Source organism: Malaclemys terrapin, chromosome 3 (assembly GCF_027887155.1).
Source record: "Malaclemys terrapin pileata isolate rMalTer1 chromosome 3, rMalTer1.hap1, whole genome shotgun sequence".
In the NCBI taxonomy this organism is placed as follows: Eukaryota; Metazoa; Chordata; order Testudines; family Emydidae; genus Malaclemys; species Malaclemys terrapin.
Window position 1 is genome coordinate 15,112,501 of NC_071507.1, and position 27,500 is coordinate 15,140,000.

The following is a 27,500-nucleotide window of genomic DNA, read 5'->3' on the forward strand; positions in this document are numbered from 1 at the left end:
GGTTGGCAGTCAAGTTCTTTTTCTTAGTTGTACTATGTAATCGGCGCATGCAAGGGACAATTTTGAGAGTTCTAGCTATGTGAACTGCTATCCATGTTAAGTAGAGTTATATTTTCATTTTATGTTAACACAGATTAATCACTAACTTTAAAACCAATTTATTTTTGTCAGTTCTGTCATTAAAAGATCATTGAGCATGATCAAGAATTTTCCTTTAACATTAAACAAATGTAGTACAAAGTGTTTGTGTAGAGAAAAAATAATAAAAGAGCAGATTTTTGGTGCAAACTTAATATTGTACCTGATCTACATACAACTCAATCAAAAGGCAATTAAAAATCCATAGAAACATTCCTTGAAAATGAACGAGAATAAACATTTTTTTAAAATAAATTTAATGAACTGTATTTGTGGGGATTTGATTGTTGGTTGCTTTCACAAGACATGAGTATTCCATGTGTCTTAAGGCTGGTCTTTTCTAAATTTCTCATATCGTTGAATGACATCATCGGCAGGGTAATGATCTCGGCAACTACATTGACAGTGTCTCACATTCTAATTCACCTTCACAAATCCATGGCATCATTTTTGGCCAAAGTAATGTCAGTCACTGACATTTGCGGCAAGTACAAAAAGGACCCCCTAATGGCAGCCATTTTTATTTGTTTCTTAAGATCCAAAGACTGCTGAAAGAACAATTGGATAAAGTTGAGGATTGGAGAAGCTTGATTTTCTTGTTCCTGTGAAATGAAACTCTAGTCCTTTCTCTTCTCCTTCCCCTTAAAAGCAGAAGTCTGCTAGGGGGTTGTAGCTGTGTCAAAGCCGTTGGGATGCCACTGCTGATCACTTTAATTACTAGGACTAAGGAGGATAAAATTAAAAGTAGCACCATTGAAGCAGTGGAAGAAAGCTTGCCGAGATGTCGGTGAACTGTGAAATATAAAAATTGCATACCAATACATTTTTATAGGAAGGAAACAAGGAATTACATTACTTATTCTTGAAGAGTTTGTCCTTAAATGGTGAAGTTTTACTTGCTGTGCATCCATGTGGCAGATTTTTAGACCATTAGAAAGTAATTGAGGTGGAGGAACAGAGTAAACTTTTATGTCTCCCCAGCATGGCGGATACATGACAGAGAGATGAAAGATTTACCTAGTTTTCTCTTTAGAATTGGACAGTTTTCTAGCATATGTTGTTGTAATAAGAGTTTTCATGTCCCTTTCTTTCCCTGTTGCAAATTCCATATTTGTGCTTTATGAGCTTTATCAGGGCTTTTTCTTGTTTTTTTGGAAGGGACAATAAAAATCTATTGTTTCACAGTGCACATTTTAAGTTAATTGTTTTCTAACTTGAAACTTTTATATATACTTGAATCATACCTTCGATGTAATTTAAACTTAGTGGTTCTTCACAATCATTTCCTCCCTCAAAGCTCAATAATCAACAGTTGAAATAATATATGTATTAAATTTAAGTTCTAAATGTGCTGTTTTGCTCTTCTCTGCTAATGATGATTGAATTTTAATTAGCACAAACACAAGCCACAACCATCTATATTTGCTCTAAGAGGATGCTAGTGACTATGATAATGATTCGGGGATATGAGGTCCCCTCTTTTGAAATCAGCCTACCATATTCTAGGACATCTTTTTCCTAACGTGTACCTGGCTTGATATTAAATAAGCCGTGTATTGCAGTAGGTTTAGTTGGCTCATATGAACATTCAACATTAAGCTGCCTAGTACTTTAAAATAAGTTTGGCAGATTCCATTTGTAAATTAAATTAATTTAAATTAAAACCACAAATTCACCTGTGTTAGGAGTGACAATATGGAAATATTTGAGCACTTTCACTTCATGTAAATTCAAATGTAATTAATGTTGCCAGATACAGTAGGTTGAAATAAAATTGGTTGCTGTGTTAGTTGGCTGGCTGTACATTAAATTAAACTGATTTATTGTAGTGCATAGTACACATAGAAGGTTTCTAGTTTTCTTTCCTGTGTGTACTTTAACAAATAAGTTTTTGATGGAACTGTTACTCTGTGCCTTCTGGGAAGTCAAGGTGTGAGAAAGCAAACAAAACAAATATGCCATCCTGCTGAAGAGCTTGCAGGGCCCAAGCAAAATTGCCTTTATAGTGTTAGGACATTAGCAGAAAAGTAAATCAAGGCAATCTGATAGGGAACCAGAATTCTGTCAATCAGGCTCAAGATATTGTGCTGTGTCCATATACTTTGTTTACTGTAGGGTTTTATGAGTTGTAACCTGCCCATGCAAGCTGTTAATGAGGCTAAATCTTGCTGCTTGAGGATTGAATTACAGCACACCTCTAGGCTAATGGTTATAAACAGAAAGTCCCATTAGGACTGCATTCTGATTCATTCATTTGCATTTTTTCTATTGTACCAAGAACAAAGATGAGTAAATAGCTACAAACAAACAATCTACATGGAAATGGCTAAAATGTACCTAATTAGTATTTTGTGCTTGTCTTATTAATGATTACTTAAACTAAATAGCACTTGGTAGCAGGCTCTTACAAAGATTTGCAGGTGTGGAATATTCAATTTCTTGTTTCATGGGAATGGTGTTTGCCATTTATTGTAAGAAATTAAGTTGCCGATACTGCTTTCCAAAATTAGACTAATCGGTTGTATTCTACCAAAATTAAGGCTATCTGCAAAAATCCTGATTTCAACAACTATGTTATGTCTATAAATTAAGTTTGAGGTAAATTTGACTTAAAGCCATATGCTTGGTTTTGTTGTATTTATTAGTGTTTATAGTGCACTAGTGTCTTTTAAACTTTTTCTTAAGTTTGAAAAATGCAAGTTTTGACAAACGAAGCTTAAACTCCATTTTTCTCACCTTTCTGTGTTTTTTCAACAGTTTTGATTAAACATGTATTTTTTAATTTGTTGTGCGTTACTCCATTTCTGAAATATATGCATGAAAAGTTTACTATTTGTTGTAATTAGTTATGTGATTGAAATTTTATAGTCCTATAATGATACATTTAAATTTTTTAACGGAACATTGTTAACTTGAATGATTCCCTTACAAAAACACTGGATATTTGTTATTGGGTGATATTTACAATTACTGTACTGAACCCAACAAAGGGGCATTTTAAAACCAGAGAAATTTTTGTGTGCCCTAGAGTCTCCATCAACAGGTTAAATTTAGGTTACATTTTATTTTTTTTAAAAAAAGATGCATTAGTTGAACAGTGTGGATCAAATTCTTCTCTTACTTCAGATTTACATCAGTATAACATTCTTGAAGTTAGTGGAGTTGCTTGTGTAACTGAGAGCAGTATCTGACCCCTGATTCTAGTATTATAGTAGAATATTTCTCTCGCTAGTAATTCAGTGTATTGAAATCCTTTTTGCAGCTATAAGAAAATTTTTGTAGCTATTGCTAAGAAACAAAAGTTTCTGACAGTTGTTTGCATCAGGATATTTTACAAGGTATAATTTTATTTTAAAATGGTTTAAATTACAAATGATGACATTTTTAATATATGATAATGTTGGATATGCCTAAAAATCTGATTCCCGTATGTCTTTAAAAATTGTGGTGTGACACCCAACTGATATAGAGCATCCTATTTATAATGTGGGCCAAGCACCATGCTGTAAACCAGTTACTATCATGATGATCAGATTGAGAATGAAATTGCATTTCTGTCAATTACTGAGTTGGCAACTGTTCAATATATCTTAGCAGCAAGATGAAGAGCGACGTCGGCAGCTGAGAGAGCGAGCTCGTCAACTAATAGCAGAAGCTCGATCTGGAGTGAAGATGTCAGAACTTCCAGCCTACACTGAAATGGCTGCAGAAAAGTTGAAAGAAAGGTCAAAGGCGTCTGGAGGTGAGTTAGGGAGCCTCGTATCTTATTTCTCTGGCAACCTAGAAACCAGAAAGGACCTTTTGGGGGGTATCACTTTTATTCACACTTGAAAATGTTGTTGTAAGAAATTGTTGTCCATTCATCAGGTACATATATCAAATGACTGGCAATGGATAGGTTTTCCAAATCAGGGTTATATAACTTAATTTCAAACAGTTAAAAGAATGGTGCATCTGTTACAACAAGAGTATAACTATATAGGTAAAAACTGTTGGCTAATATTGGCCTGTTGAACTACAAATTTGACATTACTCCTGCATTTTTAGAATTGCAAGAAATATTAGTCATATAGAAATGGTGTGGCTAAAATCTCCAGAGTTCATTGAAAATGTAGGAGTTAGATGTGACCTCTGGGGGAAAGTATGTTATAAAGATTTAAGAAACTTGACTTAAAAACAAAAAATGAGTTAGTACAACTGTTTCTGAAGGGAACTTCGAAGAAGTTCTCTGGCATTACATTGTTATTACCTGGGAGGTTGGCACAATAATCTTTGATTTTAAATGGCAGTCTTTTCGCATACCACTTACCTTGACAGTTTTTGAGTTGTATATTACTGGAATATTACTAAAGTGACTTCGAAATGTCATTAAAATTCATATATCTGCCAGTGCTCCAAACTGGAGTAATGTAGTGACATTCAAATTCAAATGGGTACGGAACACATATTTCAGTCCAGGCTCCTTGCTCTTTTAGTGTCTGCTAAATATGCTAAGGAGTAATTATTTGTCTCATACTAACCCATAATTGTAAGCACAAATGTCTGGTAAATCCAACTTTATATTTATTTTGCTAGATCTAGATTCATTGATTATATGTTTTCTTTCTGTGTTCAGTATAGCTTTAAATGTTCTTTTTAGTTAATCTTACAACTGACTTGTACCATAGCTCTTCCACTCCCTCCTCCATTTAACACTGAAGCTAAGAATGGCTGGATAGCAGTTGTACGTTTCCATTTAAGTCTGATCTTTGGTTTACCTCCATTCACCCAGTAAATGAAGCATGGCAGGATGTCTCCAGTGTGGGGCTGTTCTTCAGTACTGAATTCATCCTAAGTAGGGAAAACATGGCCTTGATGTGGAATAAGCTGTTCAGACTTTATGAAAACTCCTCTAAGCTATTGAAAATATTGCTTCAAAGCATGCTCAAGCTGTGAGGTACAATAGCAAACGCCATTAAAAATGGTTACTGCTCATTTTTCCATTGCAGCCTTTCCTAGTTTGTTCCATATACTTGCATTAAACACTCTGGGCCAAATTTAGACTTGACTGATGCAGGTGTACTTCCATGGAAGTGCGTAAGCCAAATTCATTGGTGACGTATATAGTAGTATAGGTTACACATAGCATTTAAGTTAGTTAGAAAACATGTAAAATGGCAAAGTAGTGTAAATTGCAACCAATTTGGCATTCGTTATCTGACTTAAATATTTATCATTTTTTATTCTGCTTTACTTTATCATTTCTTACACTGACATTATCCTATTACACCCACCTGGTAGTTGCTTTTCCTGCTGCACTTTCTCCTTCTACCTCTGAGTGTAAAATACACTTGTTTTACGCACACTTTGAATGCCAAATTGGTTACAAATTACAGTGCTTTGCCACTTGCACCCACTTTATGACCAACTTATACCACCATATATTTCACCATAGACTATGGCGCTCCATGTTTAAAATTTCCACTGAGTTTTTCTGTTAACCTGGCCTTTCCCTCACTAAATTTGTAAGCTCCCTCAAAGATAGTTTTTCGTTTGACCCTAGCACAAATAGTCTTGTAGTGTCTGTCTTCCTTTATTCTCTTCAGAATTGTCGCTACCCTAGTGAGGACCAATCTTCATCTCCACTTTCCTAAACAATGAAAACCAACGGTGAAGTTAATAGCAAAACTCCCACCGATTTCAATGGGGCCAGGATTTCATCCATAGTTTCTCTAATTCCTCTGAATAACTAAGATCCTCAGACTCCTTAATTAGTCTTCCACTTTGTTACTATTTCAAGAACACTTGATACCTCTATTTATTCCAAGTTATATCTGCTATTTAATGTCATTGTTTAGCAGTATGTGAATAAGATTTTAGATCAAGATTCTGCCACTCTTATGCATGTTGAGCACTAACTCTTTACATGTGTGATTGCACCAAGTTCCAAGATGACTAATTGCAGAGTAAGATAGAACACAACAGGAGTAGGGTGTCAAAATCTGACTACTTGAGTTTTTATCACCATCACATCTATTAATTATCAATTGTATTTTTTCTTGTATGATCATCTACCATATTTTCTATTTTTATATATACTATGCCCAGCATCACTGGTTTACATTCTCTACACTGATTTTTGTCTGCCCATATACTAATGTGGCCAAGTTATTTGGACTTTTGTTGCACTTCTGTTTTGTGTTATCTGTCCACTCTGATTCCCCCTTACTCTTATTTATGCAAAAATGTATCACTTTCCTACATGTTCATTCTTCCACATTTTTCACATAAAGTGAACAATAACCATCTTATTACTTATTTTTGTGGTACGTACTCAACCTTCTCCACATTCTTCCATCTCATCATCCACAGTATGTCTTTGTTTTCCAAATCATTATTTACTCAAGTAGCTCCTCCTCCTCCTAACAAGAGGCCTTACTTGTTAACTCAATTTAGTGAAACTGTGCTAGCATTTTTTTAAATCCAAGAAAGTTACAATAGCACAGATCCTCAAAAGTATTTAGGCACCTAACTCCCATTGATTTTGATGGTGGTACAACACTCAAAGATCTTTGAGGATTTGGGCCTATATGTCTACCACATATTCCTTCAGTTCTTTATTTGCTAAAAATAATCAGATTTATTAGACAAAAACTTTTTTGTGAATACTGTCTGAGTACTATCCTTACTTAAGTTATACTTTTGCAAGTGTTCTGTTTCTGTTTTGTACCAGTATATTCCCCTATATGATGTTTAAGTCAAGCTTACAATAATTTTCTAGATCTTCTATAAATCTTTTCTTACTACATATTTAATTAGCCTCTCTCTAAAATATATTGATTCATACATCCCGATTTCAAAAAAGAGGTATTAAATAAATCTACTAGACTCTTCTCTCTTTTTTCACTTCAAAAAGATGGTACGTGTCCATTTCTAATGTTTTAAATGTTTTTAATGAATTTCTTGCTCACTTTTGTTGGTGAAATTCTAATCTCCTTCAATATTTCTATTTACTAATTGAGAAATTTGTGTTTTGGCATTAACAGTACAGCCTTATTTGAAAGCCTTGATTTAATCATGAAAATCCTAGAAAATGGAGCCCCTGGCCAACTTGGGGGGGCAGATGATACCACTGGAACTTCCAGCCTGGCAGGGAAGTGCAGGCAGCAAGGCTAGGCCCTGCAGAGCCAGGGGGCCAGCTACTGTGTCCCCCCATGCACCTGCTCTCCTCCTGCTAGGTGGTTGTGTGGCCCAAAGAGCCCCCGGGGCTCAGAAACTCCTCCCTGTGCAGCCCGGCTGGGCTCCAGGACCAGAAGCTGGTCTTCATGCTCTGTGCCCCCCACTGCTGTTCTCAAACTCAAAGAAAGGGTGCTAAAATAGAACTTTGCCCAGGGCACTATTTTCCCTAAGGCCAGCCCTGGGCTCAAACCTGACAAAAGCCTTGTCTGCAGAAGAAAATTGTATCAATTTGATTAATCGGTTTAGAAACTGATACCATTGGTTTAGACATTGATGTAGTTAAATTGGTGCCACCCGCTTTTGTGTAGATGCTCTTAAATCAGTTCAAGAGTACCTTATATCAATTTAGCGTAAGACGGTATGTAATCAACTTAATCTAAATTGATATAAGATACTCTTGAACTGAAATAAGTGTGTCCCCACAAGGGTGTTGCACCATTTTAATTAAATCATTTTCTAAACTGATTGTGTTAAATTGGTATAATTTTCTCATTTAAGTGAAGCCTTTAGAGGTATGGGGTAAGAGGATAATTCGGGCTCCCTGTCCAGACCTGACAACAAGAGTGTCAGGATTTTGGTGATTTTTGTGCCACAACTCACCTATGTCTGGTGTGTTTTACCTCTCTTGTGCCTCTGGCTTACCCTTGTTTCTTCTTTGAAAACCTTTGTTTGTCTGCATTTCTTGTTTTTAATCTAATGTATTTCTTGATGGATGGTATACATAGCTTTGTGTTGACTGTATTTTAAATACCTTTTGAACAATTTTCAGAGTAACAGCCGTGTTAGTCTGTATCCGCAAAAAGAAGAACAGGAGTACTTGTGGCACCTTAGAGACTAACAAATTTATTAGAGCATAAGCTTTCGTGGACTACAGCCCACTTCTTCGGATGCATATAGAATGGAACATATAATGAGGAGATATATATACACACATACAGAGAGCATAAACAGGTGGGAGTTGTCTTACCAACTCTGAGAGGCCAATTAATTAAGACACAAATCTGACATCGGGAATCAAAATACTCAAGGACCAGTGGGAGAACACTTTAACCTGTCTGGTCATTCAGTGACAGACCTGCGGGTGGCTATATTACAACAGAAAAACTTCAAAGACAGACTCCAAAGAGAGACTGCAGAGCTAGAATTGATATGCAAACTAGACACAATCAACTCCGGTTTGAATAAGGACTGGGAATGGCTGAGCCATTACAAACGTTGACTCTATCTCCCCTTGTAAGTACTCTCACACTTCTTATCACACTGTCTGTACTGGCTAGCTTGATTATCACTTCAAAAGTTTTTTTTCTCTTAATTAATTGGCCTCTCAGAGTTGGTAAGACAACTCCCACCTGTTTATGCTCTCTGTATGTGTGTATATATATCTCCTCATTATATGTTCCATTCTATATGCATCCGAAGAAGTGGGCTGTAGTCCACGAAAGCTTATGCTCTAATAAATTTGTTAGTCTCTAAGGTGCCACAAGTACTCCTGTTCTTCTTTTTGAACAATTTTCATTTTCCTTCTGGGTTCTTTTCTTCCATTGCTTTATCCTAGCACCTTCCACATTCTTCCAAGATTCCTTATGCTGAAATTCTTACTTTTTTCCATTTTTCTCTCTCTTCAGTCCAAACTTAAAACTTCAAATAAAACAAAAACCAACCTCCATATTCAAAGTAGCTCAAATGTAAACAGGGTCAGAAAGTGTATATTGTGGCATCCTTAATGCTTCCTTAAATACTCCAACCTCTCTCCCACAATTAGATCATTACTAATAACATTATCTCTGGCACACCTGATACTCCCTTACCTAGTTCCTCACCTAAGGACCAATAATATTGCTGTTACCCACCTTCCCCTTCCATATAGTCTTATCTACTAAATAGCTGCAACTCAATATGCATCGTCCACCAAGAGCATTTTTCAGGATCATCCAGTCCCTAGAATCATAGAACCATAGAGTTAGAAGTGACTGCAGCGGTCATCTAGTCTAACCCCCCTGCCAAGATGCAGGATTTGTTGTGTCTAAACCATCCAAGACAGATGGCTATCCAGCCACCTTTTTGAAAACATCCAGTGAAGAAGCTTCCACAACCTCCTGAGGCGTCTGTTCCATTGTCCTACTGTTAAATAAATAAATGGAGATATCCCATCTCCTAGAACTGGAAGGGACCTTGAAAGGTCATCAAGTCCAGGCCCCTGCCTTCACTAGCAGGACCAAGTACTGATTTTGCCCCAGATCCTCAAGCGGCCCCGTCAAGGATTGAACTCACAACGCTGGGTTTAGCAGGCCAATGCTCAAACCACTGAGCTATCCCTCCCCTCTCATACAGTTAGGAAGTTTTTTCCTGAGATTTAATCTAAATCTGTTCTGTAGTTTGAACCCATTGTCCCTTGACTACCCTCTGTGGCAAGAGAGAACAACTTTTCTTCGTCTTTTGTATGGCACCCTTTCAAGTATCTGAAGACTGTTATCATATCCCCCCGTAATCTCCTCTTTTCCATATTAAACATACCCAGTTCCTTCAGCCTTTGCTCATATGGCTTGCATTCCATCCCTCTGATTCTCTTTGTCACTTGCTTCTGGATCCTCTCCAGTTCCTCTACATCCTTTCTATACATTGGTGACCAAAATTGGACACAGCTCTCAGGTGAGGCCTAACCAGTGCCGAGTAGAGCGATACTGTCACCTCCTGTGACTTGCATGCTGTGCTTCTGTTAATGCAACCCAAAATTGCATTTGCTTTTTTTGCAACAGCATCTCATTGGTGATTCATGCTGAGGGTGTGATCCACCACAACTCCCAGATCCTTCTCAGCAGTGCTGCTGCCAAGCCAGTTATCCCCTATTCTATATTTGTGCATTTGGTTTTTCTTCCCTAAGTGTAGCACCTTACATTTGTCTTTGCTGAATTTCATTTTGTTGTCTATAGCCCAGTTCTGCAGTTTATCAAGATCCCTCTGAATTTTAGCTCTATCCTCCAAAGTATTGGCAACCTCCCCCTAGCTTAGTGTCATCTGCAAATTTGATCAGTATGCTTTCTATTCTTACATCCAGGTCATTAATAAAGATGTTAAACCCAGAACAGATCTCCCTCCAATCTGACGTCATTCCATTACTAGTTACTCTTTGTTTATGGTTATTTAACCAGTTATGTATCCAGTTAATGGTAGTTCTGTTGAGCCCTCATTTCTCTACCTTATTTATCAGAATGTCATGTGGAACTGTGTCAAAAGCCTTGCTGAAGTCCAGGTATACTATATAATGCCCATTCTGACAGCAGATCCCCTTCTTATCCTCCCCATAGCATGGCCTAGCCCACACAGTCCCTCTACTTCCCGTTTCTCGCATAGCTTTACCCTGCACCCACATGAAAATTTATGTGTATCTCCTTCATGGTCTTCCTCCCCCAGTCTTTCCTATACTTTTTTCCTTGTAGACTCACACAGAGAGAACTCACAAAAGAATTGCCCCCACCTTTTAATCCCCTTCTTTCCCTACCCCACCCTAATAAAATCTGCTATTAGAGTTATCCCACACTCTTCCTCTGCCCACCCCACTCCATCATCTACATCGCAGAACTCCTGTCTTTATGGTGGATTTGTTGCTGATGTATTTCAAAATGCTTTGCTCCTCTCCATTGTAGCAACAGCCACACTTGGAATGAGCAAAGCTGCACAAAGAACATTAGCAACTGTGTTGGATGTATTGACAGTCTAAAGAGGAAGTAAGAGTGCAACAAGAGTAGCAGCAAAAAATAAAAATAAAAATAGGGAGGCTTGAAATATGTGAATTACAGTGATTGTAAAGATGAGCAGGTGGACAAAATAAACCGGCTGTATTCTGTATGCCTCCATGGATAAGTTCTGTTGTCAACAGATGTGGACCTGAGTTGCAGGATCTGTACATGCCCAAAGTTCAGGGGTTTGGTTTAGCCTACAGAGCTAGGGATTAGGCTTAAAACTTCTGATCCAGATCCAAACGTCACAAAAATGGGGGGGTGTTCAAGGTTGGGTGTGGGGTCTAGATGGTTTCTAATTACCATATTTTGACTCTTCTATGTTTGGCTGAGTTGGAAATGTATCAAAGTAAGTTTTCACTAACCTGTGTGACCTCCAATTTTAAGTAACAGTTATTCTCCAATACTGCCATTTTCCTATGTTCCTTCTAATTGTCTCCAACTTCCCTTCATATGAAAGCCATCCTCTTTCCCTTTCCAGTCTCTAAATACCCCTCAGTCCATTTCTCATGTACATACATGCCAAACAGCAAAAGGCTTCACTTGAAGAAACTAGAAATTATTAAATAAAATGTAGCTAAACATTTTGAAGGTGTTACCCAGCTTTTACTGACTGACTTTTAATGTTACTTATTTTAATTTCACTGTACGTGCAGTATATGGTCTCTCAGTAAAATAAGGAAAGTAGGAGTCAGAACTGTTCCTGGCTCAGGCACTTGCTCATCGCTTGACCTTCCTTAAGTCACCTACCCTTTCTATGCCTTGGTTTTACCCATCTACAAAATGAGGATAATAGTATCTACCTACTTCATGGGAATGTTATGGGGCTTATTTAATTCATGTTTGTAAACTGCTTTGAGATGCTCGATGGAAGGGCCCCATGGAAGTGCAAAGTATAATGAAGATTATTTATTAAAACTCTGCATTCCTTGCCAACTGGCCTCACCATTCAAACTGGTGGTGTGACAGAGCAGTAGGTGTCTACTTGTAAGGATGGTTCTCATAATGTGTTACTGTATCAAAGATCAGCCATAAGGATGAGGTGATTCACAGGTAGCCTGTTAGAATGCTGAAGGGTGTAAGAAAAAAAATTATAACTTATGCGTTCTTTGACATTGGTCAGACATCCAGCCCAATTGAAGATTGTACCTGAGGCCAAATTCTGCCCTGATTACATCCATTGCACCTCCACTGTGTGTATATATTGAATTGCATCAGTTAAAAGATACACCTCTACCCTGATATAACACAAATTCGGATATAACGCGGTAAAGCAACGTTCCGGGGGGGTGGGGCTGTGCACTCCAGTGGATCAAAGCAAGTTCGATATAATGTGGTTTCACCTATAACCTGGTAAGATTTTTTGGCTCCCGAGGACAGCGTTATATCGAGGTAGAGGTGTATACCTATTAGTGTAAACTGGGAAATCTCCCTGCAGACTGATTTCGTTATTTCAGTTTGCATTTCTTGCCATAGTGGTGCTCAACTGTTACTAAACCACTAATGTTGTTACTGGGATGGTGCATGAATAAGACAAAATACTAACGTCAACGCTACATGTTCCTACAGATGAGGATGATAATACTGAGATAAATACTAATGAGGAGATTCCTGAATGCTCTTTTACAGAAGGTGGAGATGAACTTACTAACCTAGAAAATGACCTTGATTCTACTGGTAATTTAAATAATGGCTGTTTTGTGTATTTTGCATGACTAATACTTCATCATCATCAATATCAATGTGTCTTTTATCTGTTTAGTAATGTTAGCCTACCTTTGTGTCTTATCAAATCTTTTTAACCCTTAAGTTCATTTCACTTTCCTGAATTATTTACTTTCATGTTTATTATTGCTTCAAATTTAAGATCAACAACAAAAGAAATATTTCAAGCAATGATGGATTCCAATGTGTGTTCCTGTTTGGAGATAAGGTGTGATTGCACTAAGTGCACCAGCCAAGCCATGCAGGCTTTTGTGTTCACAAGTCTGTTGAGGGATTGCACGTGAAGGGGCTGGGCGCATGTTCATTTTTTCTACTGGTCACTGTTCATTTATTTATGTATTAAGTATTTGTGCTCAGATTATAGAGCACAAATTCTGTTCAGACCTACACCCTGTGCAGTCCCGTTGAGTTCCTCCCAGTGGGGTTGTATGAGGTGTAAACCCAGAAAGAATTGGCCGTAGGTGGTTTACAAAGTTAAAATAACAGTTTGTTCTATACCAAATTTTAAAATCATTAATATTATTAGAATGGCCTGTACATGACCACTTGGCATGCTTGCCAAATAATAATAATATGTTAGGATGATAACCCCTTGTTGGAATTTTAAACCACGGAAGCTTGAGTTCAGATTCCTTCACTGACACAACTGTGTGACAATATTTTACCCATGGGGGTATTCTCTCAAGTAACTAGACGCCAGGTTTTCAAAGAAATTTGGATGTCTAAAAATTAAGGTAAGCACATAATGGAATTTTCCAAAGCCTCTTAGTCAGTCAGGCACCTAACCTGCTTAGTAGGCACTTTTGAAAATCTCACAGCATCCACATACTTGTCTAAACGGCTCTCTGATCCTGCAGTGCTATAGAGCCATTGGAGGGGCTTATACTCTGTCCACCCCTTTGTAGTAGGAAAAGGGAGCATGGTTAGTGCACCCCTTTGCTATGGTACACCACATGGCTGCTTTTTTGGCTTCATGTGGCCCCATTAAAAGTTGGCTTAAGTTAGAGCAGCCCAGAGAAGTATGGCATGCATGGAGCAGCACCGGGAACAAGGGCGTGCTAGGGAGAGCTTTTAGCCATCCTGTGACTGAGGGCTTGTCTACCTGGTGGGGTAAGGCGTTGTATGGGGGTGTGATTTCTAAACTGCACTAATGTGTTGTGCGTTAATTTGTCCATGTAGACCCTGTTGGTGTGCACTAAAGGTTCCCTAGGGCATTTTAACGTAATACTGTTTCAAACAGCATTATATTAAAGCGCATTAGCAAGGTCTACACAGAGCAATGAACATGCAACACGTAGACCACCCGTAAAGCACATTATCCCACCATGTAGACAAGTCCTCACATTCTGTCTACACTAGCTAGACCCATGGATCTGGCCCATTGTATACTAAATCAAAATGCTTTATTTAATATGTGGCTTTTTGTACACTAAATTGATGATGATCTATACGTCACTTTGTTTACAATGGTTGCATATGTCAGTTGATCATGTCTTGGATGAGGTAAATTGGGTGTTTTGAGCTGCAGCAACAAATAATTAAATACTTCAGTTTGGAATAGCACTCAGAGCAGGCTAATTTGCAGGCCTAATAAGCTTGAATCACGTCATTTATTGTTTCTGCTTTGATCTTTTCTGTGCAGAAAATATATTGAATATTTCTAGTGTTAGGGTTAGACTGATGTTTAAAAGATTCATGGATTTTAAGGCTGAAAGAAACTACTGTGATCATCTAGTCTGACTGCCTGAAATAGAAGCCTATCAAAAGATTTTCCAGTAAATATTGGTACTTCGAGATGTGTCCCTGTGGGTGCTCCATTGTAGGTGCCCTTGCATCCCTGCGCTGCTGATCGAAGAGCTTCAGTAGCAGTGTCCATTGCGCCCGCACATGCACTGTCCCCCCTCATGCTGCACCATGAGGCTAGTCAGTGTGCACAGGCTAACCCCGCTCAGTTCCTTCTCAGCCGCCCCTGGCTAGACACAGAGCCAGTAGCAGTCTGTTAAGACTATTGTTCCTCTGTTTGCTTGTCAGTCAGATAGTTTTCCCAGTTCTAGTTCTAGTTGTAGTCTAGTTGTAATACTTTTCTTTTTCTGGCCGTTTTCCCCCTGGGGACCCTTCCCCTTATCGGGGTATGCCCAGCTCCCTGGGCTTCAAGAAGTGCCGCACCTGCAACGAGGCGGTCCCGGTCGCAAAGAAGCGCTCTGTGTACCCTCTGCCAGCAGCTCCGGTTGAGATCCTGCAACGACAGAGAGCTCCACCAGAAAATCATCTTTCCAACCTCAATCTCCTGGCGGACGTGAATCTTCCCCACAATCTTTGACATCTAAGAGAAGTGGGTTGAAGAAGTAGACCTGGGACCCCTCTCACAAGTTCTCTAAAAAGAGAGTCCCCTAAGTAAGCCCAGAGATAGCTGCAAACGATTGCCATCTCGCTTGGTATCTTCAGCACCGAGACCATTCAGTCTGGCACCCATGCCTCACAATGGCCATCAGCTCCTGGTGCTGCTGACAGGCCCACAGAACCTATGGGCGTGGGCACCAAGTCTTATTGTCCCTTGGTACTGAGTAAGCACTCTAAGAAGACCGTCCTGGTACATGAGTTGGCCTCGGCACTGCCAGTAGCAGTTCAGCCGGCACTGGAGAGACCAGTGCAGACAAGGTCTCCACCGCCCCCCCTCCCAACACCAGGACATTCAGCACTGGCAGAATTCCACCAAAGCAGAGACCTCAGCATACATTGCAGCACCGAGCTTTTACCGGACATAGAGGATATTCCCGCAACCATGCCATGCCTCTCTGCTGTCTAGCAAGGGTTCAGATAATGAGTCGGAGGAGATGGTCTCACAGTACTCCCCCCCAAGCTCCATATGAGACCCACTACCAACAAGGCCTGAGAGTGTACCCACAGATGGCTCCACCAACAACACCATCTTGGTACAGCCACCTGTGAGTACTTCCACCAGGCCCTATGCCACCACAATGGCCATATTGGGACCTTTGCGTGGCGCACCGACAGCCTGCTTCTCGAGCTTCAAGCCTTGCCTGAGACCCCTCCGGGTACACACCCTGGGCCACAGCATCCAGGGCCTTGGAACTGCCTCAGGAGATAAAGGAACAGGAAGCCGGTCCTGAGAAGGAAATAACACTAAAGACCATGTCCTCCTCTTCTCTGGACAAAGCCATCATGCCTCCCCAAACCATTTCTGGCAGACAAGTTCCATCTTTTCCAGGAGCTGGCGAAGAGGGTGGCGGACACCCTCCACATACCATTAGAAGAGGTCAAAGATGCCCACTATCAGCTTCTTGATATTCTCCATTTTTCATCCTCCTCAAAGATTGCACTCCCAATAAATGAAGCCATTTTAGACTTGGCAAAAACAGTGTGCAAAACCCCAGCATTGGTGGTGCCAAATTGCAAATGTGTGGACAAAAAATATTATGTCCTCAGCAAGGAATCAGAATTCCTCTTTTCCCACCCTCCACACAATTCCATCATTGTGGACACTGTCAACTCCGGTGGCAGATAACACCAGTCCAGAGCTATGCCCTAAAACAGGAATTGGAAGCATCTTGATCTTTTCAGTAGAAAGGCATATTCCTTGCCACCTTACACTTCCATATTGCCAACTGTCAGGTGCTCATGGCCAAATACAGTTGCACAAATTATAATAAACTTAATGATTTTATTGAAAAACTGCCAGAGGTACATTGGGAATCCTTCTAGGCCATCATACAGGAAGGGTAACTAGTGGCAGAAACATTACTACAATTGGCCTTTGACGCTGCCAACAGATCAGCTAGGTCCATCTCCACGGCGGTGGTGCTGTGATGGGCATCGTGACTCCACTTGTCGGGATTCCCGAAAGAGGTTCAGTCTACAGTGTAAGATCTTCCCTTCAAGGGCACTAAGCTCTTTGCCGAAAAGACCAACACTTCCCTTCATACCCTGAAGGATTCCAGGGCTACCATCAGGTCGCTGGAAATCTGTACACCCGGGCAAGAGAGACAATTTAGTCCTCAATCCTAGCATAGGTCATATGCGGCTCAATACAAACCTCAGTACCATTACAAGCTGCAAAGAAAGAAAGGTATATTCCCAAAATGCAAGCTGTCGGGCCCACAACCTTCATCCCAACCCCCTGCATCTAAGCTCCACTTTTGATAGGCAGGTTGAGGCGCCACAAGACCACTCACCCCGACTGATACAACCAACATCATTGTACACCCATTTGGTCACGGATTGGCAACGTTTTGCAGTGCCTAGGAATGCATAACATCAGACCGATGGGTCTTACAGATCGTCCAATCCAGATACTCCATCCATTTCACCTCCCTACCCCCTCCACAACACCATTCCCCATCCCTCTTCAAGGACTCTTTTCTCTGATGTTTACTGCTACAGGAGTAGGTTAGGAGCCATAGAACCACTACCTCAACATCTATGAGGCAAGGGATTCTACTCTAATGCCCCTATGGAAGGGAGGTTGGAGACCCATATTGGACCTCAGAGCTCTCAACAAGTTTGTCAAGGCTCAGAAGCACAAGATGGTCACCTTATCAATGATCGTGCCAGTCTTGGAACTGGTAGACTGGTTTTTGGCCCTTGACCTCCAGGACACCTATTTTCACATCTTGATCCTACTAACTCTCAGACGATTTCTCAGGTTCACTCTGGGACATGATCATTACCAATACAGAGTCCTCCCCTTCAAGCTCTCATCGGCCCTGAGAGAATTTTCCAAAATTCTCTCAGTGGTATCTGCTCATCTACACTCACAAAGGATAATGATTTACCCATACCCGGACGATTGTATCCTCCGAACCCAATCTCTCAAGGAGGCTCACCAAGTCATTGATACTACGATACACTTGTTCACAGAACTGCGTCTACAGATCAACACCCAGAAGTCAACCCGCACTGCAGAGCAACGCCTGGAATTCATAGGGGCTGACCTGAACACCCTACAGACCAAAGCTCTCCTAACCTCCAACACAGATTCCTATCCCTGGTTTCACTCATAGACATTGTACAATGCAGCCAGGCTCCACCTCCAACTCTTAGGACATACGGCAGTGGGCAAGGCAGTGATACCGCATGCTAGACTCCACATGCGATGCCTCCAACAGTGGTTCAGTTCGATTTACAGACCAAATAGGGACAGGTTGGACAAACCCCTGTCACTCCCTATCAGGATCAGAAACTCCTTAGATTGGTGGAAGGACCTGGCCAATGTGTGCAAAGGGATCCCCTTCTCGCAGACATCACCATCGTCGCTCCTTAGCACCAATGCATCACACACAGGGCAGGGCATGCATTTAAATGGCCTCTTGACACAAGGCAAATGGTCGCCTGCAGAGATATCCCTCCACATCAATCTCCTCGAGTTGAGAGCAGTCAAGAACACCTGTGTCCACTTCCTCCCGCTGATTGCAGAATCATACACAAAGATCCTAACAGACAATATAGCATACATGTACTGCATTAATCAGTAAGGGGGGATCGGGTCACCCTCCCTATGTGAGGAAGCAATGACATTATGGAACTGGTGCATCTCCCATGACATCACCCTGTCCACGGGTTTCCTCCCGGCACATAGAACTTAATAGTAGACAATCTCAGTCATGAGTGGGAGATACATCCGTTTGTGCTCCACGACCTCGTCACACAAGGGGGATCACCATCCATAGACCTATTTGCCACTTACAAGAACAAGAAATGTCCATGCTACTGCTCCAGGGTGGGGAAGGGACAACACTCCGTGAGCGAGGCCCTTCTTTTCCCATGAGACGGGGAACTTCTTTACACCTTCTCTCTACTGCTGAAGGTCCTACTAAAAATAAAAAGAGACAGCGCTCATGTCATTCTGGTCGCTCCTACCTGGCCAAGTACCAAGACCTAGTACCCTTGCTTGGCACAGCTCGCAACGTGCAATCCATCTCACTCCCGGCTATTCCGTACCTCCTCTCACAGGACAAAGGGCATACTCTGCATCCCAACCTGGGGATTCTCTGCCTCAAAGCATGGTTCCAGCAGCTAGAGAGCTCCTGCTCCAGGGAAGTACAAGAGGTTCTATTCCACAGTAAGAAGTCCTCCACATGACACACTTACCTGCAGAAATGGTCCAGGTTTCAGATTTGGTGCATGTCCCAACAAATCTGCCCAACATCCACATCTCTTCCACACATCCTAGACCATGCTCTGACCCTTAAAAAGTCAGGACTACCCCTAAGCTCTCTTAGGGTCCATCTAGCAGCTATCACAGCTTTTCACCAACCTGTAGAGGGGTACTCAGTGCTGTCAGACCCAACCACAAAACGATTTCTCTAGGGTTTAATAAAATAAATGTGTGCAAAGGGATCCCCTTCTCGCAGACATCACCATCATTGCTCCTTAGCACCAATGCATCACACACAGGGCAGGGCATGCGTTTAACTGGCCTTGTGACACAAGGCAAATGGTTGCCTGCAGAGATCTCCCTCATCAATCTCCTCGAGTTGAGAGCGGTCAAGAACACCTGTGTCCACTTCCTCCCGCTGAGCCTCAGTCTCCACTTCCTAACCCCATGTAGGATCTAAACCTGGTATTGAAAGAGCTGACTTTTGACATCTATCAACTAAATCTTTTGATATCTATCAACGAAAATGGCGTTCTTGATAGCGATTATCTCATCCAAAAGAATAGGAGAGATAGCAGCCCTGATGGCACATGCCCTGCTACACAGTATTCTTTCCAGATTATGCTCAGGGCGCATCCAAAATTAATCCCCAAGGTAACCGCTCTGTTTCACGTTAATCAATTGATTCACCTTCCAGTCTTCTACCCCACGCCTCACCAAGGCAACAGGGAGGCTATACTTTATACCCTCGACATCTGGAGAGTCCTGGCCTTCTACCTTGACAGGATGAGGGTCTTCAGGAAGTCCCCTAGACCAGTGGTCCCCAAACTTTGGGGTGTGCCCCCTAGAGGGGCACAGAGGAACATTTGGGGGGCCCAGGCCAGCCCCCAGGAGGCGGGGAGGGAGCAATCTGCCGCCAGCTCCACTCTGGCCCCAGCTCCCAGCCCCGCTCCCCGCCGGGGCTCTGCTTCCAACTGGGGCCCTTGGCTCCAGCTCCTGGCCCCGACTGTGGCCTCGCTCTTGGCCAAGGCCCCAGCTGCAGTGCCTGCCCCACTGGCCTCAACCGCAGGCCTGCTCCCAGCCCCCAATCACACAGCTCCCAAGGGGGCGTGAACCAGATAAGGGAAGTGTGGGGGCAAAAAGTTTGGAGACCACTGTCCTAGACTTTTCTTCTCCGTTGTGGAAAGATCCAAGGACTCAGCAATATCAAACCAAAGGCTCACTAAGTGGGTTCCGAATTGCATCAGACAGTGCTACCAAATTAGCAACATGACCCTCCCATATTCAGTTTGTACACATGCCACAAGATCGATCTCATCCATCGCCTTCTTTAAGAATGGTCACTATGGGTGCTCCACAATCCACCCACCTCCTCTCTACTTCAGAGTTCTTGTCAGTGACTCTGCGGCAGAGAAGGAATTGAGGGGGGTTAGCCCATGCATGCTGACTAGACTCGTGGCGCAGCATATGGGGGGACAGCGCATGTGAGGGCCTAATGGACCCTGCTACTGAAATTCTCCGATCTGCAGCTCAGGGAGGCAGCAACACCTACAGTGGAGCACTCATAGGGACACATCTCGAAGAACCGTCATTATTGCACAAGGTGAGTTACTCCTTTATACTTGGGAGGAGAAGACAATCAGGAATTGATTATTTATGGTATGTCTCCTAACCTAGTGGTTCTCCAACCTTTCTTTCTGTGGACCATTTTTGTAAGAGAGATCCTATTGGGGACAAATGGATGGGATGCACACGCAAGGGGTCCTTTCTATTTGAGATCATCGGTGACTTGATTAATGAATTTGTTACCTGCTGAACCCTTCTTCTTTCCATAGAATTTTAGGCAGAATCCATAAATGAAGTAAAAGGAAACTGGTTTGAGAACTTTTTTTCAAAATCTGGAAGTTGTTGATTTTAAATCCTGCATCAATATTTGTTAATGCTGCTACCATGTGCTTCTGTGAATGTATTTTATAAAATGTGAACATCTGTGTATTACAAATATTGCATGGTGTTTCTGTATAAGCCAGTGCGTATGTGTGTGCACTCATATGTTAGGCTAAATTATGGTCATCGTGCATCGGTGTGTCAGAGAAGAGTGAAGTTGTCCTGCTTCACACCCCGTCATATCACGACTCTGTAGGAGGCAGGCAGATATTTGGTTGTTAACTCCCCAGGAATATTTTGGAGAACAGGATGTCCAACACTGTTCACAGGAACTCCAAGCCTTAGAAGGAGTGCCGTTAAGAAATTAGTTTGGCTCCTCCTTCCTGCATTCTAGCTTGTGGGTACAGGACTGCAATTTGGAGTGCAGGGTACACCTGTAGACCACATGTAGCAAGTGCTGTTCTGCAGTGTGTTCACCCCAAGCACGACTTGCGTTCATAATGCCTCCAGGTGATGCGCTTTCTGCTGCCTACCAGTGTGACTGTAGCTCACAAAATTGTAATATATTCTATTAACATCTCTCTCTCTCAAATATGTGTGTGGTCATATGTATGGTTGGTGTGGGGGTGTACGTGCACACACTACTCACATACAAAAAACTATATACGTTGCATGTAGTCAAATAAGCATTAATGGGAAGTGAAATATTGTACATATGAGCCCTGATGCAAAGTCCATAGGAATTTTTCCAGTGACATGATTCATTGGGGGTTTGGATGAGGCTCCTGAAGATTTTATTTTTTTTATAGAGTAATAAAAGTGTTTGATTTCATTTCTAACTCCACTATATTCCATAATTTATAACAAACATTACTAGAAAGATGGCTTTGTTGTTACTCTGGTTTTAAAGTTGAGAAGCTGTGCCCAAGGAACCTTGTGTAATTATTATTATTTGTAAACTTGAATGGTTATCAGAACCTAAAATACCTGATGAATTTTTAATATTCCATTTTAAAGTAAATTGTTCTCTAGGAGTTTTTATAGATCCGAAAGAGAAGCCAGAGTATATGTGTGTACCAGTTGAGAGGAACTTAACATTTTGTGAAGTTAATGTGTTTATCATTCGCTACTTTATAACATAGCACAAGCTGTACTTGATGGTGCAGAACCAAGTGCTAACTTCCTTTAATGTATGTTTTTAAGAAAACTTGGGAAATGTTTGTATGTGTAACACATACAGATCTAGTTCAATATGTGCTTGAAAGATCTTTTTCTCCTCGGTTTTCACTTTTTAGTTTAAAATGATAGTACTGCGAATTCTATTAAACTGATACATTGTTGTAGCAACTCTCCATTTAAATGCATCTCACTCTGTTGTACATGGTATTTGCATATTTAGCAGAACAAAACAGTAAGTTGGTGGATTTGAAGCTGAAGAAGCTCCTAGAAGCTCAGCCACAGGTGGCAAATTCACTCTCCAGTGCGGCTCAGAAAGCTGTAACCGATAGCTCAGAGCAAGACATTAAGGTAAGTTTTGATTAATGCTTTTATCTCAGTACCTGTGTGTTCTGATTTCTGTTTTGTACTTTATGATGAGGAAAATAATTTCTTATCGAATCCATCACAGTAAGAAATGCAGAGAATCTGCTGGGCAGTGCAGCTGCAGAATTTGCAGTGCAGTGGGTTTTTTTCTATGTATTCATCAACACATTTTCTGTTTATATTATGATTTTTTTTTTTAGCCATACTATCGCTGTAATTGGCTGGCATAATTGTGAGGTCTGTATGAACACCTCTAAATTCTTACTGTTCAGCTTACCACTTAAATCTGAAATGAAGGCATAGGAAGAAACAGTGGACTCAGTCTTGCTCCTGATGAAGTCAGTGGCAAAATTCTCATTGACTGCAGTGAGAGCAAAATTGGACACCACATATTTTTCTTCCCTTTCAAGTCTCACCACCTGTTTTGCTCAACCAAAACTAGAATGTATTATGTTGTAAAATATATATATACAGGTCTGTGTAATCTGCAGGTGAGTGATTCTGAGAAAAATGAATTTTAAGACAAGTATATATGCTGCATGTTTTGTCAATCTTTAATGTACACCATTTTAACATAAAGTACATACCTATGAGTTTTCCATTGCATTTTCTTAATTAGGCCCTTTTAAGTTATTACAACTAAATAAAAAATAGCCTGCGCATGTCATTAATATCTCTATGGCTTTGGGGCACTTCCAGTTGTGTATAACTTTTCACCCACCTGCAGACTGTGGGGACAGCACTGCTGACTGAAAGGATTTCCTTCCCCAGATACAGAGAGGCTTTGAAGTCCCAAAACAATGACTTTCATTGCTTTTCCCGTACACTGTCGGTTCCTATAAATTGGTGATGAAAGTGTGTGGCAGCAGTAGAGGACTTTCGGTCTCTATCTTTGAACAAAAGGAAGCCTGGATCAAGTCTGATTTTTGCGTTCAATTTAGCTTTCTGCAGTGGATTTAATGCAAAATGAAGCTGGCCCAAGAATAATACAATGGATTGAAAAGGCTAACTGAATTAGTGGGCTTAGAGGAATACATTTGTAAAGTGGCAGAAGTCCCTAGTCATAAAAAGGTTTCTTAAAATGGGATTTACTTGCTAATCGCACTGATATTTTAGCATGTTGCCAGGCCTAAAAAATTAGCCTTGTTTGTTTATTTTGGTAAAGACTTGAGTTCAGACTGTCAAATATCTATTGTCCTAACAACAGGAAGCCACCTTTTATTTAAAACCAGAATCATAACAGCCCAAAAACATACATCTGAAAAGACATACATCTAATGAGAGTGATACTTTTTTAAAGCTTAGTTCAATAAATGGCACACAGGCACCTTCATTATGGCAATTTGATATCCGCTAACCTGATGAAAATGGTGTTTCTTTATAAAGCTTTTCTGTATTAATTGATTTTTTTTTAAGTTACTCCAACAAAAGGTGCAACTTAACAGCGTGCCTTTGTGTATGTCTTTTTAACGAAGAGTTTAAAAATGGTATTGCAAAGAATATATGGTGTCCATCTGTTCTCATGGAGCTTTCCGCATTGAGTTGGATTTGTGTTTTAATAAAATGCAGTTTACACGTTTATAAATGAGGCATTCTGTGTTTGTGGAAAAGGATAAACTGTTACCTTCCCTTGAGGATTCTGTATCCCAGGCCTCCTCGAGGCTAGAGAATAGGCCATTGGAGAACTCCCTCATTACTGATTGTCTCAATGCAGAGGAAGGGCAAAGTCTTGGTAGCTTTTGATAACCAGTTTCAGCATTCAGCAGGCTTAGCTATTAGTCATGCATCTTAGCCTTTCCCTATTTACTTTCAAAACACTTAATAAAAATAATAAAAGATTAGGTATAAAATGAAATATTTGTTTGGTACACAGCACCTCGGTATCTGCAGTTTCCACACATTGCAGTGGTTCAGTCTTCTGGGATATTTCATGTTGATAGAACCATTTGAATTTGTTACCAGTATTAACATAGGAAGCTCTGGAAAAGATAATTGTAGTTTCCTTAGCTGTAAAGGGCTTACTTACAAATCTGGCTTTGGAAAGTTATAGCTGATGAAATGCAGTTCAGTGGGATAGTATTATAATCCTACCTTTTAGCCTTCATCCAGCATTAGTGGTTTATCTCAATGGGCATAAAATTAGAAACTAGTTCTTCTTGTCATACAAGTCTGTGGGACTATACAAAACGATAGAATTCTTTACTGGGCAGAATTGTGAGGGAGAAAGACTAAAGGCAACATGCTTTTAAAGTGATTATAGATCAGGTTTAGGAGTATACACTTTGCAGGTTGGCACTAATGTATACCATGCAGGACAAATTAAAGTTGTAAAAGAGTTATCTGTCATTTAAAATCCACATCACTGAAAGATATTGGCCATACTTAACAGATCTTGCTGTTGAGTAATACAGAGTCTTGCCTGATGATGATGCCAAACAAACCAAAAACAATCACCACCCAAAAAAAGTTCATCGCTCTGCTTCTCTTTCAGCAGCTGATACTTTTATCCCACACAAACAGCAATCTGAGTTGTGAAATTCTCTGCAAAACCTGCATTGTGTTCTGTCATTGAAACATACCTTTCCAATGTGTGACTTCACATTTGTAAACAAAAGAATCTGTTGTATGTCTTGTTTTTCTGACAGAATGGAACAGAAGAACATCGTGCTGAGCGATTACAAAAAGCAACAGAACGTTTTAGAAATCCTGTTGTGTTCAGCAAGGACTCTACAATCAGGAAAACTCAGCTCCAGTCTTTCAGTCAATATGTTGAGAACCGACCAGGTAGGAGAAAATATAAAACATGTTTTCCCATCTTATGATTTAATAATATTTAACAATAAATATATTAAAATCCTGATAATGTAAGTCCACATTTCAATACACAAATATCAAGCTTTATAATAATTTTACATGTCTTTCCCCTTTTTTCAAGAGATGAAAAGGCAAAGATCAATACAGGAAGATACAAAGAGAGGAAATGAGGAGAAGGCAGCGATAACTGAAACTCAGAGGAAGCCATCAGAAGATGAAGTGCTTAATGTATATTAATTTTTTGTCTGGTTTCATGATTGCTGATAATTCCAAACTGTATGTGGAAATAGTGCCTTTATTTGTTAAAATGAGATGTTAGGGTTTTTTAGATGTCAATCTCCAGTGCATTCAAAGCAGAGTGAGAGGGGTGCGCTGTTGAATTAGTCTGCAGTGTGGTGATAATTGTCAGATAAAAAAAAATGAATTTTTCAGAGTTCCACAGCCCCAGCTTCCTTGAGACATTTCCATCAGGGCACTTCCCATAAAGAGATTCCAGTATTGATCTACCGGGAGGATTTTAATTATTACAATAGCAGATACCGCAGAGCTGCAGTTAGAGGGAAGAGTCACATGAGACCTGCTAGAATTTCTCAGCCAACCCATTTTGTTGGCTTGGGTTAATGGGTGTTCAACCTTTCCATTATCCAGATCAGCCGTGAATTACTAGCTGAATGATGTTTGCATTAATATAATATATATGGTAATTTCTTCACTTAATTAACGGGGAGGTTCAGCTCAGTAGGGGTATGGGCTGATCATGTGTAAAATTGATTTGTGAGGGAAATATTTGATAGACCGCAGGGAGAAAGCTGCTTTTGATGGACAGCTGCGGGACAGAAGCAGGAGAACAAGTTTTAACCTGAATTTTTTGACTGGAAGCACAGCATAGTCTTTGATGGTGGTCATATGTTGCTGTCCACAATTTGTCTAAATGCATTCATTCTTTTTGCTGAAGTAATTCAGTGCCAGTTAGAGATTTTGTAATGCTGTGATACCTATAGTAAATCACCTAACTTCTTAACAATCTCTCAGCTACTTTATTAGCATAGTTGTGCTTTAGCAAAGCTGGTAAGGTCTTCCTCAGTGAATTCACATTATAAATGCAGATAATACACATGAACACTTGGAATATTTCATCCTGACACAGCATTTCTTTTCATCTTCTAATAGCATTGTGAACAATTCTGCATGCTGACATTAGTGACATTTTTATACTGTTTTCAATTAATTGTAGTTGAAAGGCAATATATTTCACATATCATACATCACTTCAACTCGCCCACACTAATTCTCTTGTTCATGTACTTCACTTGGAGGCTGTCTCTCAGTAATTTTGTTGTGGCCACGAGACCAGTGAAAAAAAGTTTCCTTTAGAACTGATGCTATTTTCTGGTGTGACCGCAGTGTGTTGCAACAACATGCCTACTTCACCAGGTGCCCAAGATCTTAAAGTTCCAGGCTTGTTACATATAGTTTGGGACTGTGTGTGCCATCCTCTCAGCCTTCACTGTGAATTTATCTTTATTTGCAGTAATACCCTGCTATAATGATTATCGCTATTGTCCGACTGTGAAGCTGTACCGACTCTTTCAGCAATATTTACTGAGAAACAATTGAAAAAATTCAGTCAAATTAGTTGTGACTGACTAACTAATCCAGCAACAAGTTAGCCAGTGGTAGGGAAATACAGATGATAAAAGAGCCTGCATTTTCCCCTCCTATTCCCAAGGGATAATGGCTGTAGGTATATCCCTTTGCAAAGGACAAGAGGAATCTGAAAACAAGCCTCATCTGTATTAAGCTTCTCAACCTTAAAACTGTCTCAAAGAGCCTTGGGGAGAATTCCTGAAGGCTTATTGGTGATTATGAAGAAAATGTAGAGGAGGCATCACTGAAATAGTAGTATTTTCCTCCTAACTTCTTTTGCATAAATACCCCAACTATAATGTTTCAGCACTATGTAAAACCCCTTTTATGTCAGCCTCATCTATACAAACATTTAGTTTGCAGCAAGATGGGAGGTGGATCTACCTCTTGCTAGCCTGTCACAGACTAACCATCTGTGTGGACCCTGCTGACGTACATTAATAGTTCATTAATGCACTTCGCTCAAGCCCTAGGCTAGCAAGAGGTAGATTCACACCTCAGCTTCCCACATGTAGACGGGCCCTAAGAGAATGTCCCAAATCAAAATAGTGCTCTAAAGGAAGTTGAACTCAATTTGGCCATCTGAAAATAACTTTGGGGTACTGAATGATCACTCTCTACATCCTAGTGAGAGATCCAACTGTTTTGTAAGTCAGGTTTGTTCATTGAGGATGTTT

The 27,500-nt window shown here is 40.5% G+C and overlaps 1 protein-coding gene across 12 annotated transcripts in view; it reads left to right on the forward strand.

Moving 5' to 3' along the window:
• The window catches only part of EHBP1 (EH domain binding protein 1), a 332,067-nt gene that overhangs the window by 261,716 nt on the left and 42,851 nt on the right, over positions 1-27,500 (forward strand). For 4 of the 12 annotated variants that reach the window (XM_054022444.1, XM_054022447.1, XM_054022450.1 and 1 more), the window contains 5 exons: positions 3,733-3,880; positions 12,663-12,770; positions 22,220-22,347; positions 25,008-25,146; positions 25,298-25,404. In XM_054022444.1, the coding sequence (XP_053878419.1) occupies positions 3,733-3,880; positions 12,663-12,770; positions 22,220-22,347; positions 25,008-25,146; positions 25,298-25,404 (630 nt within the window). The remainder of the gene's footprint in view (positions 1-3,732; positions 3,881-12,662; positions 12,771-22,219; positions 22,348-25,007; positions 25,147-25,297; positions 25,405-27,500) is intronic. The other 8 variants (XM_054022452.1, XM_054022454.1, XM_054022455.1 and 5 more) reach the window with 5 other exon arrangements.